This window comes from Bos taurus, chromosome 15 (assembly GCF_002263795.3).
Source record: "Bos taurus isolate L1 Dominette 01449 registration number 42190680 breed Hereford chromosome 15, ARS-UCD2.0, whole genome shotgun sequence".
NCBI lineage: Eukaryota > Metazoa > Chordata > Mammalia > Artiodactyla > Bovidae > Bos > Bos taurus.
In genome coordinates this window covers 39,011,430-39,029,237 of record NC_037342.1, presented here as the reverse complement: position 1 = coordinate 39,029,237, position 17,808 = coordinate 39,011,430, and the positions used below count along the sequence as shown (strand labels likewise).

At 36.5% G+C, this 17,808-nt stretch overlaps 1 protein-coding gene across 4 annotated transcripts in view; it reads left to right on the top strand.

Moving 5' to 3' along the window:
• The window catches only part of FAR1 (fatty acyl-CoA reductase 1), a 77,802-nt gene that overhangs the window by 38,947 nt on the left and 21,047 nt on the right, over window positions 1-17,808 (top strand). For all 4 annotated transcript variants that reach the window (XM_005215973.5, XM_059874754.1, XM_010812464.4 and 1 more), the window contains 2 exons: window positions 3,727-3,902; window positions 16,993-17,172. In XM_005215973.5, coding sequence (XP_005216030.1) covers window positions 3,727-3,902; window positions 16,993-17,172 — 356 coding nt within the window. The remainder of the gene's footprint in view (window positions 1-3,726; window positions 3,903-16,992; window positions 17,173-17,808) is intronic.

Sequence of the window (17,808 nt, the reverse complement as noted above, 5' to 3'; positions counted from 1 at the left end):
TCTTAGGGATATACCAATAGGGGCAAAAATCTTTATGCTTTAAGGAGAGAGCTGACTTTTGCAGGTATCCAAAATTAATTTGAACCCAAGATTGGCAGTAAAAATTCCCTTAAAACTTTCGAACAGGGAGGCATCAAGGGGGCTTTAAGACCACAAGGCCTATTTTATGTAATAATGCCTGCTTGTGTGTTTTGTTGCCGTCTCTGCCATTTGTTTACTCATGTTTTATTATGAACCACTTATAATTGGTAATAATTATAATTGGTATGATGGTTTAGTCGCTAAGTCATGTCTGACTCTTGTGACCCCATGGACTGTAGCCTGCCAGGCTCCTCTGTCCATGGGATTCTCCAGGCAGGAATACTGGAGTGGGTTGCTGTTTCCGTCTCCAGGGGATCCTCCCAACCCGGGGATTGAACCCAGGTCTCCTGTGCTGCAGGTAGACTCTTTACTGATTGAGCCACCAGGGAACCCCTATAATTGGTATAACCACTAATAATTGTTTCCCAACACACTTTTTTCCTCTATTGAGAGGTTATTTATTCTTACTCATTTTTTATTTTTCAGAAAACATTTTTTGTGCCTGCTGAGTGCTGGGCATTTGACTTGATATAAAGGGTTGAATTCAGGAATAAGTAAGAGTCGTTCCTTTAATGGAACCTACAGTCTACAGTGTTTTTAAGAAGTGGGTTGAGGAAGAGAGAGTGTAGAGGTGTTAGGAGAGATTGGATAGGAGCAATTATTGAAGCTGATGTCTTAGTTGGAATTGAGGGCCTAAGTAAAATGTGAAAGAGTTGGGCATCTTCTCTGGAGTCTCCAGGGTAATGCTTCTAAAATTTTTCCTCATCAGTAAGCCTTATTTGTAAAGGAAATGATTATTTTCTACTCAAAGCCTGAAATTTCATTTAACTTTTTTAGTTTAAACATATGGCCATTATTTTACTCTAATCTGCTAAAGAGGACTACAATACAACCAAAAAAAAAAAGTGATAAGGTTTGGATTTTAGAAATCTGATCATTTTAAACATATATATACTGCTTACGTCTGTGCTGAGGGATCATACAGTCCTCAAGTATTTGTTTAAATATTTGACTACAATACTGTATAAAATTATGTCATTTTATTTTATGCCTTAAAATATTATATCATGTTTTTTAATTCCCCCTGGCACATCCTACTGATTATTCCTAGGGTCATTCATTCTCACGTATATATAGCGTAGCTGCTAAATCAATAAAATGAGTTCTTTTTATATCAAGCAGCAATTAATATGTACACTTAAAGTTGTTAAACATTTAAATAGAGTCTACTATGATTTTGAAACAGGAATAAAAGAGCATAAGCGTAGGGCATTTACTGTAGTATGACATTGTCTTCTAGCAGAATTTCTCAACTTCAGCACTCTTCACATTTTAGGAGAGTTAATTCTTTATTGTGGGGAGCTGTCCTATGCATTGTAGGGTGGTCAGCATTCTTGGCCTGTGCCCACTAAATGCCAGCAGCTCCCTTTCCTCACCATCCCAGTTGTGACAAGGCAAAATTGTCTTTTAGACATCACCAAATGTTCCCCCGGGGCTAAAATTGCCCTGGCTTGAGAAGTGATATGCAGCAATGTCCCGTGGAAAATAAACCTCATTGCTGGCAAGGATTGAATTAAAATAGCTGACCATGAAATAAATTCTGGAAAGAGAAGAAAGTACATTAAAGAGAGCATTCGTGGACTTAGTAAAGTAGGAACTAATTGGGGTACCAGTGGGTTAAAAATATTGGAAAAAATGGCTTTGAATAACAACATGGTGGCTAAAGAAGGGAGGAGCATCAAGTTTGAGATGTAACTTGTGAAGCAGCATGATCAATTCTTGGTGGTAGTGGAGATATCTAATATGAAGAGGAATTAAAGGTCATTGGCAGTCTGGGAGAATGAAAAAGTCAATTCAATGTGTTAAAAGTACTTTTCTGGTTATATCTCAGGCTCCTTTTTCTCTGCTAGCCCCTTAAATATTCTTCAGAATTTGTCCCAGGCCTAGATCTCTTCTTACTAGGTCCAGTTAGGTGATTACTCAGCACCTTCTGTTGTATGTGAGATGAACGATTGTATTTTAAAATAGATTTGGAAAAAGCTTCATGTAGTCTGGACCTTGGGTGCTCATCACTGTTGCTACTGAGGGATATTCTCCTAGGGCTACATGTGTGGTTTATAGAATCAGTAATCTGATTCTCTCTTCCCTGAACTCAGGACCCACAGAGCCAGTTACCTCTATGGCATTGATCTTCTGTGGAGTCTCATTGACACTTTACAGTCAACATGAACAAAACTGAACTCCTCTCCATAGGTATTCTTCCAGTGTTTTCCACCTAATGAGTTTATTCACATAACAAATGTTTATCAGCACTCTGTTATCTGGGGCCTGTGTGCTGAGCACAATAGATGTGGTCCCTGTCTACATGGAGTTTGTATTCTTTATTCCTTCTCCTGTCATTGGCCAAGTCTTACTGAGTTATTTTTAATTTCCCAAACATAAACGCTCTATTACTCTTATGTGGTTATATGTAACACTTTCTCTGCCCGAAACACTGTTCTTCTACTTTATAATCTCAAGTCCTTCCCCATCAGGGCAAGTTATTGCTCCCGTACAGACTCATAACACCGTTGTGTTAGCCCTGTTTTATTACTTATAACACTATATTTTAACTGTTTCCTTGTTTAATTTTTCCTATAAGATTCTAAATAACTTGAGACAAAGGTCATTTTCTTGTTTTCTCAGTGTATGGAAAGTACTCATTTTATCTGAAACGCTTAGTAAGTATTTTAACAATTACTATAAGAACAGTAATATTGAAGTCATTAGCTAAAGGTGGAGAAGACTATTACTTACTAAAAATCATATAGGAAGGTAAAAGTGAGTGCCATGTGTGTTTTATAGACTTTTTTTTTTGCCCCAGATTTAAGACTCTCTGCTTAAACTACAAGTATGGATTTTAAATGGATTGGAGAGTCAGGGTGTAATAGAACAATGATCTGGAGGTCTCATCTATAAAATCTGGGGTAAAAAATTAAATTTGACTCACAGTTGAATGTATGTTTGTACTGTAACCATCTTGGGATCTGACTGATTCTCTAGTTAAATTTATTCCTTTGAATATATCTAAGGAATATTGAATTTTCTATTTTCAAATTAGAATCCTATATATATGATATTTCACAGGTTTTTCCAGCTTCTGATCTTAATATTTCCTTAAAAACTTTTTTTCCTTTAATATACTTCTTTTTTTTCCACTTTAAAATTTTTCTAAGATTTGAGGTAGAGTGTAGTTAATGGCATTTTACTCTAATCTGCTAAAGAGGACTACAGCCAAAAAAAAAAAGTGATAAGGTTTGGATTTTAGAAATCTGATCATTTTAAACATTGATCTGATAAATATACTGCTTATGTCTGTGCTGAGGGATCATACAGCCTGATGAAAAAAGGCATAAACAGTTAAAATTTAACTTTGCAAACTGCTACCTCTGTGTCCTTGGTGAGTTACTTGACCTCTCTGTTTCTCAGATTCCTCATCTGTAAAATGGGGATAGTAGTTTCCATACAGAATGATAGCAATTTAAGCAACCTTAGGATTTGCATAGTTGAAATCTAAAATATACTGATCCTTGGGGGAGAAGATGGTGATGATGGATTTTAGAAAGTTGAAAAATACTGCCCTAAAATGTTTTTCTCCTTTGATAGCTTTTTGACAGATTGAGAGATGAAAATCCAGATTTTAGGGAGAAAATTATAGCAATCAACAGTGAACTCACCCAACCTAAACTGGCTCTTAGTGAAGAAGATAAAGAGATCATCATAGATTCTACTAATATTATATTCCACTGTGCAGCTACAGTAAGATTTAATGAAAATTTGAGGTAAGTAAAGGTATTTGTATGATATTTGAACTGCAGCATAGTTAAAAGATCTAATTTGAATTCTACTTGTTAGTCATTTTGAAAATGTTTTGAAAATGTTTGCTCTCTATTGTAGCTTTCAGTATCCTACAGCATGTTAAAAGAATTTTCCTTCTCTTAACAGTTAAAAACATGGGATTGCTAGTGTATGTTTCTTAGAAGTAGTTGCTGTGAATTTAAATATGGGGCAGGGAGAAAGCAAATGGGAGGTGTGGATTAGAAGAAAGAACTTTACCTTGGGTAGGAGTATTAGTCTTAACAACTAATAGTGTTTATTTCCTTTTCCCTCCATTCTTTCAGAAGTGTATTCTCCAGCAGCCTTATTTTTCTACTTCACACATATTGATCTGATATTAAGTATTAAGTAGTTGGGCTCAGGTTTTGCAGAGAAAGAAAAAATGGCTTATACATTGAAGTCATACCTTGTTTTTGTTTTAAAATGTTGGTATCACTGTAAATAGGGTACATTGGATATAGGTTTACTTTAAAAACAGTTTGGACTTCCTTCAAGATACCTATTTCAAGAAAAAACATAGCTTTCCAAATGGTCACTATGTTTTAAAAAGTCTCACGTATATGCAATTCAAATAATGATGCTTAATTCAGGGCACTTTTGATGTTATATACAGTTTTATAATATAAATCTAATTATATGGTCTTAGATCGGTTAGAATGGTGTATATTTTTTAGGTTTCATGATTTCTTGAAGGGCTTCTTAAAAAGTTTTTAAGTTCAGTTCTGATTATAAAGGACTTTGAGATTATCCCCCATATTGTCTGTAGAAGTGCAAACCTTAATTGACACTGTGTGACATGACAGTTCAGCACCAAAACATTACAGTGAGTTCTGCTTATATTTCAGGTGAGGGAAATGATTAATAGTCCCTTATGTTTCTGTAACAATGTTTTATAGTTTCAAGGTGTTTTCTCACTCATTATTTCATTCCGTGCTTACATTACCCACCTTTATATAACGGGCAAATCCATTTTATACTTGAGGAAGCTGAGACAGCACTATGTAGTGGAAAAGGCATGAACTTTGGAATTACATACCTTGGTTCTAATCTTGGCTTTATCCTTTATGATCTGGTGATAATTACTTATTTACTTTTTAGTTCTTTTTATGCAGCAGTTATGTGTTCAAGATTCAGAAGTGACAAAAGAATCTTATTAGAACTTAGTATAATCTCATTTTCATAAAATATGTGTGTATACATACATGTTTTACATACATATCTTTTAATATTGGCCAGGTATTATATTTGGATAGTGTGATTATAGGTGGGTTTTTATTATGAAATAGTCAATCTATTGGGTATTTTCCCTTATTCTAGCTTTCATGTTTTTCATAACCAAAAAAAAGTTCACATAACATTAGGAAAGTGTTTTGAGGAAAAAGGTATATTCATACTTGATAATTGTGGTATAATCCTCAAAGGGAAAACTAGATGTTTTCAAAAGGGATATTGTTTTGCAAACAGGCAAAATTCATTCAGGTGAAACTCATCTAAATAGCCTTATGAAAAGGACCCAAGTGTAATACTTTTGGGGCAAACATTTTCTTTCCTCTTTGTCTTCCCCTTAGGATAAGCAACATTACCATTAACAAAAGGGAAAATTTATCATTATTATTTGTTCTTTCACTAGAGATTGATGAACATTTATTGTTCTTTCCTTCCTTGCCAAGGCATGTATGTTTATTCACCTAATCCCAGTTGTTACATTGAAATTACTGTTTTCTATGAAGCAGTTTTAATGGATATTGACGTCTAAGTGGTGATATTACAACATTCTAAAATACTGTAGGTTGACATAACTACTTTTTACAGAGCAGTTATTCTTTTTTTTAATGGTTAGCATTTTTATGTATTTTTTTCTTAATATATATTTTATTGAAATCTAGTTGCCTTACCATGTTTCAAGTGCACAGCAAGGTGATTCAGTTATTCATATACACATATATTATTTTTAAGATTATTTTCCATTATAGGTTGTTACAAGATATTAACTGTATGTGGTTCCCTGTGCTATACAGTAAACCTTTGTTGCTTCAGAGCAACTATTCTTTATAGCCACTTTTTATGTTAGCTCACAAAAAAAAAAATGGTTCAAAGCCTTTACTTTCAGGGCAAAAAAATCTAGATTTTACTCCCCAAACTATATTTTTGGATAAATCAGAATAAATTGCGCACAAATCCTATTTGCAAAGTCCATACAGGCTAATAGAATATGCTTAAATAAGCATAAAATAGAAAATGTGGAGTTACTGAAGAGCATATGTTAAAGTGCTATGCTAATTGAGAGGTAGCAGAGCTCATTTATTTTTCACATATGGTGGTCTATAAATCTTGAAGTGGGGAGAAATGGAATCAAGATTAGGAATTATAAAGAAATACTGACAAAAGGAGAGAGTGATATTGAGGATAAAAAAGGGAGTTACTTAAATAGTTGATCATAGTCTGGTATCCCTTAAGTATTAAGGAAAGTGAGGGTAGGCAGGGCCAATGGAGTTGGGAGTAAAGAAGTATCAAGAGACTAGAGACCATGATGAGAATGTAAAACAGGATTAAGTGCAGAAATGGAAGGACAGATAATGTGGTGTGGGGAAAATTGACAGTATGAGGTTTTAGAGATGGAACAGTTTGGGGTAAGAAGGCCCAGGGTAGGAATATGAGAGTAGGTGTTCCGAAAGGAGTGGAAGTAAAGATCCATAATTAGAAAAGATTAAGAAACTGTTGAGTTTAAGGGCATTGATACTCAAACTTTAGAGTGTGTTATGCAGCTTAAGAATTACTGGAGAATGTGTTAAAAATGCAGAATCTTGGACTGTGTTTGCCAAATTCAAATCCTGTAGTTTTGAGATAATAACCGGGAATCCTCATTTTTAGGAAGAACCTAGGATGTGACTTATTTTTTTTAATATAAATTTATTTACTTTAATTGGAGGCTAATTACTTTACAGTATTGAATTGGTTTTGCCATACATTGACTTGAATATGCCACAGGTGTACATGTGTTCCCCATCCTGAACCTCTGTCCCACTTCCCTCCCCATCCCATCCCTCTGGGTCATTCATCCCAGTGCACTAGCCCCCAAGTACCCTGTCTCATATATCGAACCTGGACTGGTGATTCGTTTCACATATAATAATATTATGTTTCAGTGCCATTTTCCCAAATCATCCCACCCTCGCCCTCTCCCACAGAGTCCAAACGACTGTTCTATACATATGTCTCTTTTGCTGTCTCACATTCAGGGTTATCATTACCATCTTTCTAAATTCCATATATATGCGTTATTATACTGTATTGGTGTTTTTCTTTCTGGCTTACTTCACTCTGTATAATAGGCTCCAGTTTCATCCACCTCATTAGAACTGATTCAAATGTTTTCTTTTTAATGGCTGAGTAATACTCCATTGTGTGTATGTACCATAGCTTGCTTATTCATTCATCTGCTGATGGACATCTAGGTTGCTTCCATGTCCTGGCTATTATAAACAGTGCTGCAATGAACATTGGGGTACATCTGTCTCTTTCAATTTTGGTTTCCTCGGTGTGTATGCACAGCAGTGGGATTGCTAGGTCCTATGGCAGTTCTGTTTCCAGTTTTTTAAGGAATCTCCACATTGTTCTCCATAGTAGCTGTACTAGTTTGCATTCCCACCAACAGTGTAAGAGGGTTCCCTTTTCTCCACACCCTCCCCAGCATTTGTTGCTTGTAAACTTTTGGATAGCAGCCATTCTGACTGGCATGAAATGGTACCTCATAGTGGTTTTGATGTGCATTTCTCTGATAATGAGTGATGTTGAGCATCTTTTCATGTGTTTGTTAGCCATTTGTATGTCTTCTTTGGAGAATTGTCTGTTTAGTTCTTTGGCCCATTTTTTGATTGGGTCGTGTATTTTTCTGGAATTGAGCTGCAGGAGCTGCCTGTATATTTTTGAGATTAATTATTTGTCAGTTGCTTCATTTGCTATTATTTTCTCCCATTCTGAAGGCTGCCTTTTCACCTTGCTCATAGTTTCCTTTGTTGTGCTGCTGCTGTTACTGCTAAGTCACTTCAGTCGTGTCTGACTCTGTGCGACCCCATAGATGGCAGCCCACCAGGCTCCCCCGTCCCTGGGATTCTCCAGGCAAGAGCACTGGAGTGGGTTGCCATTTCCTTCTCCAATGCATGAAAGTGAAAAGTGAAAGTGAAGTCGCTCAGTCGTGTCCGACTCTTCGTGACCCCATGGACTGCAGCCCACCAGGCTCCTCCATCCATGGGATTTTCCAGGCAAGAGTACCAGAGTGGGGTGCCATCGCCTTCTCCACCTTTGTTGTGCAGAAGCTTTAAATTTTAATTAGGTCCCATTTGTTTATTTTTGCTTTTATTTCCAATATTCTTGATGGTGGGTCATAGAGGATCCTGCTGTGATTTATGTCAGAGAGTGTTTTGCCTATGTTCTCCTCTAGGAGTTTTATAGTTTCTGGTCTTAGGTTTAGATCTTTAATCCATTTGAGTTTATTTTTGTGTATGGTGTTAGAAAGTGTTCTAGTTTCATTCTTTTACAAGTGGTTGACCAGTTTTTCCAGCACCACTTGTTAAAGAGATTGTCTTTTCTCCATTGTATATTCTTGCCTCCTTTGTCAAAGATGAGGTGTCCATAGGTGCATGGATTTATCTCTGGGCTTTGTATTTTGTTCCATTGGTCTATATTTCTGTCTTTGTGCCAGTACCATACTGTCTTGATGACTGTGGCTTTGTAGTAGAGCCTGAAGTCAGGCAGGTTGATTCCTCCAGTTTCCTTCTTTCTCAAGATAGCTTTGGCTATCAAGGTTTTTTGTCTTTCCATACAAATTGTGAAATTATTTGTTCTAGCTCTGTGAAAAATACTGTTGGTAGCTTGATAGGGATTGCATTGAATCTATAGATTGCTTTGGGTAGTATACTCATTTTCACTATATTGATTCTTCTGATCCATGAACATGGTATATTTCTCCATCTATTTGTGTCCTCTTTGATTTCTTTCACCAGTGTTTTATAGTTTTCTATATATAGGTCTTTAGTTTCTTTAGGTAGATATATTCCTAAGTATTTTATTCTTTTCGTTGCAATGGTGAATGGAATTGTTTCCTTAATTTCTCTTTCTATTTTCTCATTATTAGTGTATAGGAATGCAAGGGATTTCTGTGTGTTGATTTTATATTCTGCAACTTTACTATATTCATTAATTAGCTCTAGTACTTTTCTGGTGGAGTCTTTAGGGTTTTCTGGGTAGAGAATCATGTCATCTGCAAACAGTGGGAGTTTTACTTCTTCTTTTCCAATTTGGGTTCCTTTTATTTCTTTTTCTGCTCTGATTGCTCTGGCCAAAACTTCCAAAACTATGTTGAAAATAGTGGTGAGAGTGGGCACCCTTGTCTTGTTCCTGACTTTAGGGGAAATGCTTTCAATTTTTCACCATTGAGGATAATGTTTGCTGTGGGTTTATCATGTATGGCTTTTATTATGTTGAGGTATGTTCCTTCTATTCCTGCTTTCTGGAGGGTTTTTATCATAAATGGATGCTGAATTTTGTCACAGGCTTTCTCTGCATCTATTGAGATAATCATATGGTTTTTATTTTTCAATTTGTTAATGTGGTGTATTACATTGATTGATTTGCAGATATTGAAGAATCCTTGCATCCCTGGGATAAAGCCCACTTGGTCATGATGCATGATCTTTTTAATATATTGTTGGATATTGTTTGCTAGAATTTTGTTAAGGATTTTTGCATCTATGTTCATCAGTGATATTGGCCTGTAGTTTTCTTTTTGTGTCATCTTTGTCAGGTTTTGGTATTAGGGTGATAGGTGGCCTCATAAAATGAGTTTGGAAGTTTACCTTCCTCTGCAGTTTTCTGGAAGAGTTTGAGTAGGATAGGTGTTAGCTCTTCTCTAAATTTTTGGTAGAATTCAGCTGTGAAGCCGTCTGGTCCTTGGCTTTTGTTTGTTGGAAGATTTCTGATTAGAGTTTCCATTTCCATGCTTGTGATGGTTCTGTTAAGATTTTCTATTTCTTCCTGTTTCAGTTTTGGAAAGTTGTACCTTTCTAAGAATTTGTCCATTTCTTCCAAGTTGTCCACTTTATTGGCATATATTTGCTGATAGTAGTCTCTTATGATCCTTTGTATTTCTATAATGTCTGTTGTTATCTCCATTTTCATTTCTAATTATATTGATTTGATTTTTCTCCCTTTGTTTCTTGATGAGCCTGGTTAATGGTTTGTCAATTTTATTTATCTTCTCAAAGAACCAGCTTTTGGCTTATTAATTTTTGCTGTGGTCTCTTTTGTTACCAACAAATCACAAAAGAAATCAAAAAGGAAATCAAAATATGCATAGAAACAAATGAATATGAAAACAGAACAACCCAAAACCTGTGAGAAACTGTAAAAGCAGTGCTAAGGGGAAGGTTCATAGCAATACACGCATACCTCAAGAAATAAGAAAAACGTCAAATAAATAAACTAACTCTACACCTAAAGCAACCAGAAAAGGAAGAAATGAAAAACCCCCGGGTTAGTAGAAGGAAAGAAATCTTTAAAATTAGGGCAGAAAATAGGATGTGATTTGGAGAAGGCAGTGGCACCCCACTCCAGTACTTCTGCCTGGAAAACCCCATGGACGGAGGAGCCTGGTAGGCTGCAGTCCATGTGTTCACTCAGAGTCGGACAGAACTGAGCGACTTCACTTTCACTTTTCACTTTCGTGCATTGGAGAAGGAAATGGCAACCCTTCCCAGTGTTTTTGCCTGGAGAATCCCGGGGACGGCGGAGCCTGGTGGGCTGCCGTCTATGGAGTCGCATAGAGTCGGACATGACTGAAGCTAATTAGCAGCAGCAGGATGTGATTTAAATGACAGATGTCTGGGTCCCCTGCCTTGGTCGATTAATTGGCCCCTCGACATCTGTTTCTGTATCTTCACTAAGTTAAAAAGAAAAATCAGCAGCATTGGTGATGAAATCAGTAATGTAGGTAGTATTTTTGTAATCAGTGATGTAGGTAGTATTTTATCAGACATAGGAGAGTGGTGAGGGAGAGATCACAATGGCCTGGGTAATTTATTGAAAATGTAGTTTCCCAGGACTCAGTTTAGACATTGGAGAGTGTCTAAGGATGAGGTCGAACAGTCTGCATTTTTAATAACTCAACCAGTGTCAGTCATTCCAAGGATGAGTCCCTGGTCTATGTCTTAGAGGTGTTATCAACACAGATTTTGAACAACCCAATATAGAAGACAGGTGAATAAGAAAATTTATTAGCTGTTCAAGTTGAGGTTTCTCCTTTATTGAAATGATTTCTGTGTCTGCATTTATGATGGACCATTATTACAAAGATTTGTTCATTTTGCTCTCCCCACCAAAAGCCAGTGTTACATAAAATGCATTTAAGAATTCATATAACCAAAACCTAGTGAGAACTTTTATTTTTGTTTAGCACTACTGAATGCTTTCAGATCTAACATGTCAGGATCTCAATGGTAAAACAAGAGTGAGGATACTAGCCTGGCAGGGATATTAAGAGTTATTTATGTGGGCACAAAATGCCTTCAGGTTTGGGCTCTCAGTTGCAGATGAATGGTAAGAGGTGAGCAGACAGAGCACAGAACTTTTCCTTTGTAAAGTTATTCCTTATTTTCAGTGACCCAGAAATTCTGTCACCATCCTCAGGAGCCTGTAACAAAATATCCTTTGTGTCTTGCTTCCAAAACATTACTCTCCCTACCACGATTGTTTTGCAAATGGGAAAGTAGATAGCACATTGCCTTACAGTCTAGTGGACAGTATCCTCTCTGTGAAATGTCTTTTTTGCTGGATATCTGTTCAAACAGATTTTCCTCCTTCAGTTGAGATAAGGAAAGAAAAAGATAAACTCATGATTGTAAGACCCCAACCCGATTATTTCATTGAAAAAAATTTTTTCTTCTGTTTCCATAGGTTCTCAGATACTATTAAGAGAAAAAATAAGACCCAAGAGTTTTTTCTCATAAATTATTTCTTGTTCCTAGTGACCCAGAACTTGTTGTCCTGTCCTCAGAAACCTGTAATAGGATATTCTCTGTATACCTTTTCCAAAACAGCACCCTCCCCATTCCGACTGTTTTGCAAATGTGATATGCATCAAAGCACTACTTTACAGTTAAGTGGACCAGATTCTATCTGTGACATATTCTGGCCTTTTAAAAGAATGGTTGATGTTTTTTTCTTCTTAAATATTGAAAATGTAACTCAAAACTATTTTTATTTTTTAAAAAAACTTTCTTGTGGTTTCTCTTTGAAAATATAGTGTTCCATGAAATGTAAGCATAAAATTTATAATTTTCCTATTGAAACAATTTCTATATTTCTGACTTTTTCATATATAATTTTCATGATGTGATATTTCATGTTATTACTTAGTATAGCAAATTTAGGGAATTTTTCTGAGGGTGTGGGAATAAAGGGAACCCTTCTACTCTGTTGGTGGGAATGTAAATTGGTGCAGCTAATTTCTTTGTAGAACAGTATGCAGGTTCCTCAAAAAACTAAAAATAGATTTGCCATATGGTGTAGCAGTTCCACTCCTGGGTGCATATATCTGCACAAAACTATAATCCAAAGAGATATGCAACCCTGTGTCCATAGCAGCACTATTTATAATAGCCAAGACATGGAAACAACCTAAATGTTCATTGACAGATGAATAAAGAAGGTGGGTATATATACATACAATGGAATGTTATTCAACCATAAAAAAAGAATGAAATAATGCCTTTTGCAGCTACATGGATGGACCTAGAGATTATCATATTAAGTGGAGTAAGTCAGAAAGAGAAAGATGAATACCATATGATATCACTTATATGTGGAATCTAAAGTATGACAGAAATGAACTTACCTATGAAACAAACTCACAGACATAGAGAACAGACTGGTGGTTGCCAAAGGGTGGGGGGCGGTTGAAATGAAAGTTTGGGACTAGCAGATGCAAACTCTCATATGCAGAATGGATAAACAACAACAGCCTAATATATAGCACAGGCAGCTGTATTCAATATCCTGTAATAAACCATAATGGAAAAGAATATGAAGTATATTTATATTAATATATATATAACTGAATCACTTAGCTGTACACCAGAAACTAACACAACATTGTAAATCAAGTATACTTGAATTAAAAAACAAAAGCAAAAATGCAACCAAAAATCCCCTGAAACAACAAATTTAGGAAATTTTAATTTCTTTTTGAAAAATTAGGGTTAGAATAAGTTTTTCCTCTCAGTTAAAATTTCAGTAGTTTAACTATATTAGTAACTGTTATTTCTGTAATTCCTGGTGCTTTATCGTAATCTCTTTCAGATCAGTTGTATCAGCTTATAGTGTCACCAACACTGTATTAACTTTGCCAGTTTTTTTCACAGTATACTGGTTTTGAGTATTTCAACATTTTTCCCCCTCAAATAAGTTATAAACGGAAGTATAATATAAAGTGGGCTTCCCAGGTGATGCTAGTGGTAAAGAATCCACTAGCCAATGCAGGACACATAAAAGACATGGGTTTGATCCCTGGGTCTGGAAGATCCCCCGGAAGGAGGAAATGGCAACCCACTCCAGTATTCTTGCCTGGAGAATCCGATGGACAGAAGACCTTGTCAGGTTACAGTCCATAGGGTTGCAAAGAGACACAACTGAAGTGACTTAGCATGCAAATAATAGATTGCGAAAACTACTCACCCTTTAAGTAATATTTTTTAAATGCCTATTTTGGAACTACGTTAGGAATAATGCTAAGTACTTGCAAGCTTTTTTTTTTTTTTTCCATTTAATTTTAGATAAAATCTTAGTAGGTAGTCTCTTACCTGTTCTCCTTTACTGATGAGTACACAGGTCGGAGTGCCTGAGTGACTTTTCAGTTCAGTTCAGTCGCTCAGTTGTGTCCAACTCTTTGCAACCCCATGAATCACGGCACGCCAGGCCTCCCTGTCCCTCATCAACTCCCGGAGTTCACTCAAACTCATGTCCATCTAGTCGGTGATGCCATCCAGCCATCTCATCCTCTGTCGCCCCCTTCTCCTCCTGCCCCCAATCCCTCCCAGCATCAGAGTCTTTTCCAATGAGTCAACTCTTCGCATGAGGTGGCCAAAGTATTGGAGTTTCAGCTTTAGCATCAGTCCCTCCAATGAACACCCAGGACTCATCTCCTTTAGAATGGACTGGTTGGATCTCTATGAAGTCCAAGGGACTCTCAAGAGTCTTCTCCAATACCACAGTTCAAAAGTATCAATTCTTTGATGCTCAGCTTTCTTGACAGTCCAACTCTCACATCCATACATGACCACTGGAAAAACCATAACCTTGACTAGATGGACCTTTGTTGGCAAAGTAATATCTCTGCTTTTCAATATGCTATCTAGGTTGGTCATAACTTTCCTTCCAAGGAGTAAGCATCTTTTAATTGCATGGCTGCAATCACCATCTGCAGTGATTTTGGAGCCCCCCAAAATAAAGCCTGCCACTGTTTCCCCATGTATTTGCCATGAAGTGATGGGACCAGATGCCATGATCTTTGTTTTCTGAATGTTGAGCTTTAAGCCAACTTTTTCACTCTCCACTTTCACTTTCATCAAGAGCTTTTTAGTTCCCCTTCACTTTCTGCCATAAGGCTGGTGTCATCTGCATATCTGAGGTTATTCATATTTCTCCCGGCAATCTTGATTCCAGCTTGTGCTTCTTCTAGCCCAGCGTTTCTCATGATGTACTCTGCACATAAGTTAAATAAGCAGGGTGACAATATACAACTTTGACGTACTCCTTTTCCTATTTGGAACCAATCTGTTGTTCCATGTCCAGTTCTAACTGTTGCTTCCAGACCTGCATATAGGTTTCTCAAGAGGCAGGTTAGGTGGTCTGGTATTCCCATCTCTTGAAGAATTTTCCACAGTTTCTTGTGATCCACACAGTCAGAGGCTTTGGCATAGTCAATAAAGCAGAAATATATGTTTTTCTGGAACTCTCTTGCTTTTTCGATGATCCAGCGGATGTTGGCAATTTGATCTCTGGTTCCTCTGCCTTTTCTAAAACCGGGTTGAACATCTGGAAGTTCACGGTTCACGTACTGCAGAAGCCTGGCTTGCAGAATTTTGAGCATTACTTGACTAGCGTGTGAGATGAGTGCAATTGTGTGGTAGTTTGAGCATTCTTTGGTTTTGCCTTTCTTTGGGACTGGAATGAAAACTGACCTTTTCCAGTCCTGTGGCCACAAATTTCCTGGCGTATTGAGTGCAGCACTTTCACAGCATCATCTTTTAGGATTTGAAATAGCTCAACTGGAATTCCATCACCTCCAGTAGCTTTGTTTGTAGTGATGCTTTCTAAGGCCCACTTGACTTCACATTTCAGGATGTCTGGCTGTAGGTGAGTGATCATACCATCGTGATTATCTGGGTCGTGAAGATCTTTTTTGTACAGTTCTTATGTGTATTCTTGCCACCTTTTCTTAATATCTTCTTCTTCTGTTAGGTCCATACCATTTCTGTCCTTTATTGAGCCCATCTTTGCATGAAATGTTCCCTTGGTATCTCTGATTTTCTTGAAGAGATCTCTGGTGTTTCCCATTCTGTTGTTTTCCTCTATTTCTTTGCATTGATCACTGAGGAAGGCTTTCTTATCTCCCCTTGCTAGTCTTTGGAACTCTGCATTCAGATGCGTATATCTTTCCTTTTCTCCTTTGCTTTTCGCTTCTCTTCTTTTCACAGCTATTTGTAAGGCCTCCCCAGACAGCCATTTTGCTTTTTTGCATTTCTTTTCCATGGGGATGGTCTTGATCCCTGTCTCCTGTACAATGTCACGAACCTCTGTCCATAGTTCATCAGGCACTCTATCAGATCTAGTCCCTTAAATCTATTTCTCACTTCCACTGTATAATCGTAAGGGATTTGATTTAGGTCATACCTGAATGTTCTAGTGTTTTTCCCCACTTTCTTCAATTTAAGTCTGAATTTGGCAATAGGGAGTTCATGATCTGAGCCACACTCAGCTCCCGGTCTTGTTTTTGCTGACTGTATAGAGCTTCTCCATCTTTGGCTGCAAAGAATATAATCAATCAGATTTTGGTGTTGACCATCTCGTGATGCTGATAGGTATGCTAAGCCAGATTTGAACCCAGGTCTTATTCCAGAGTCTTGTTTTTAATCCCACTTCACTTCAGGATGTATGAATTTAAAAAATATTATTCACACATATTTTTCCATGCTTTTATAGTTCTCATAATTTTTTTAATGGCTGTATTCTTTCATTGTGTTAAAAATACCTACTTTATTAAATCATATCATAGTGAATATTTGAGCTCTAGCCTTTTGCTATTTCTAGGTAGTGCCTTATCAGTTATTATTCTGCGTATATACTTTTGCATTTGTGAAATTTTTGCCTCAAAATAAATTTCAAGAAGGGAATATATAGACCTTGGGATCTTGCATGTCACTCTTGTAACAAATGTACCAGTTTTGTTCTTAACACCCCTTTGCATTGTGTAGCCTTAAAAAGGCGGTTAGGTTAATTGCTACTAAAAGAGAGATAAACATTTTTATTTGATTTTATGTTAATAAATTTTAAGGTTTTTGCGTTTTCTTTGACTGTTTTGTCCTGATTGATTACTCTACCATAGCATTTTAAAATTACTTATTCTTTTCTTTGTATGTGGTATAGTCAGTTCATAAAACAGTATGCTTTCAAAAATCAAGATGCAAAAAAAGTGTAAAATGACTTTGAAATGTATGCATAAAAGCCAAAGACTGAAATTATCTGTGTCTATTTCTGGGAAATTTCAAATAATCAGAAAAATTTTAAATACAACTGATAGAATGGCTGTACTTCATGTTAAAATAACAAACAAAATCTGAGCTAAGGGATTAGTTGTAAAGAAACAAATACCTCTTTGTCCCTTTCTATCTTTGATACTCTAAAATGGAAATAAGTTTTTTTTTAGTGGGTGAAAGAAAGACATAGCTTCCCAATTTTTTATTGTGACTTTTTGTTTTACAGAGATGCTGTTCAGTTAAATGTGATTGCTACACGACAGCTTATTCTGCTTGCACAACAGATGAAGAATCTGGAAGTGTTCATGCATGTATCAACGGCATATGCCTACTGCAATCGAAAGCATATTGATGAAGTAGTCTATCCACCCCCTGTGGATCCCAAGAAGCTGATTGATTCTTTAGAGTATGTTTGTTTGAAATTTATTCAAATTTGCTTTGACCCCAAACTTTGGATCCAGATTTATCTATTTACATGTATCTCTTTGTCTGTTTAGTTTCTCTCTCTCTCCATCCACACATATGTATGCATTGCTCTCTTCCTTACTCAGCAAATTATTATATATCTACTGTGTTCTGTTTATTGTATTGATTTGTACCTAATGACTCTAGGTGAAGTCATTGTGAAGCTTTCATTTTTGAACAGGTGTGATGGTTGGAGGAAAGCCTTTAAAACAGCTTATTCATGGTATTAGAGTCTCAGTTTTTTCAAGGAATCAATCTTAGCCATCAAGAAGTTCCTGATATCCATGGAGAGAAATGACTGCCTATTCAATAGCAAGGTCTAATTTATTAAAAGATTATGCTTTTATTTTGCCCAGTGGAATATGGTTGACTCTTGAATAACATGGGTTTGAACTATGTGAGTCTACTTATATGCAGATTTTTTCAGTAAATAAGTACTCTAGTACTACACAGTCTGTGGTTGATTGAATGTGTTGATACACAACCATGATACAGAGCGCTGACTGTAAAGTTACATGGGGATTTTTTACTGCACGTAGAGTCAGTGCCCCAGCCCTGTGTTTTTCCAAGTGTCAAC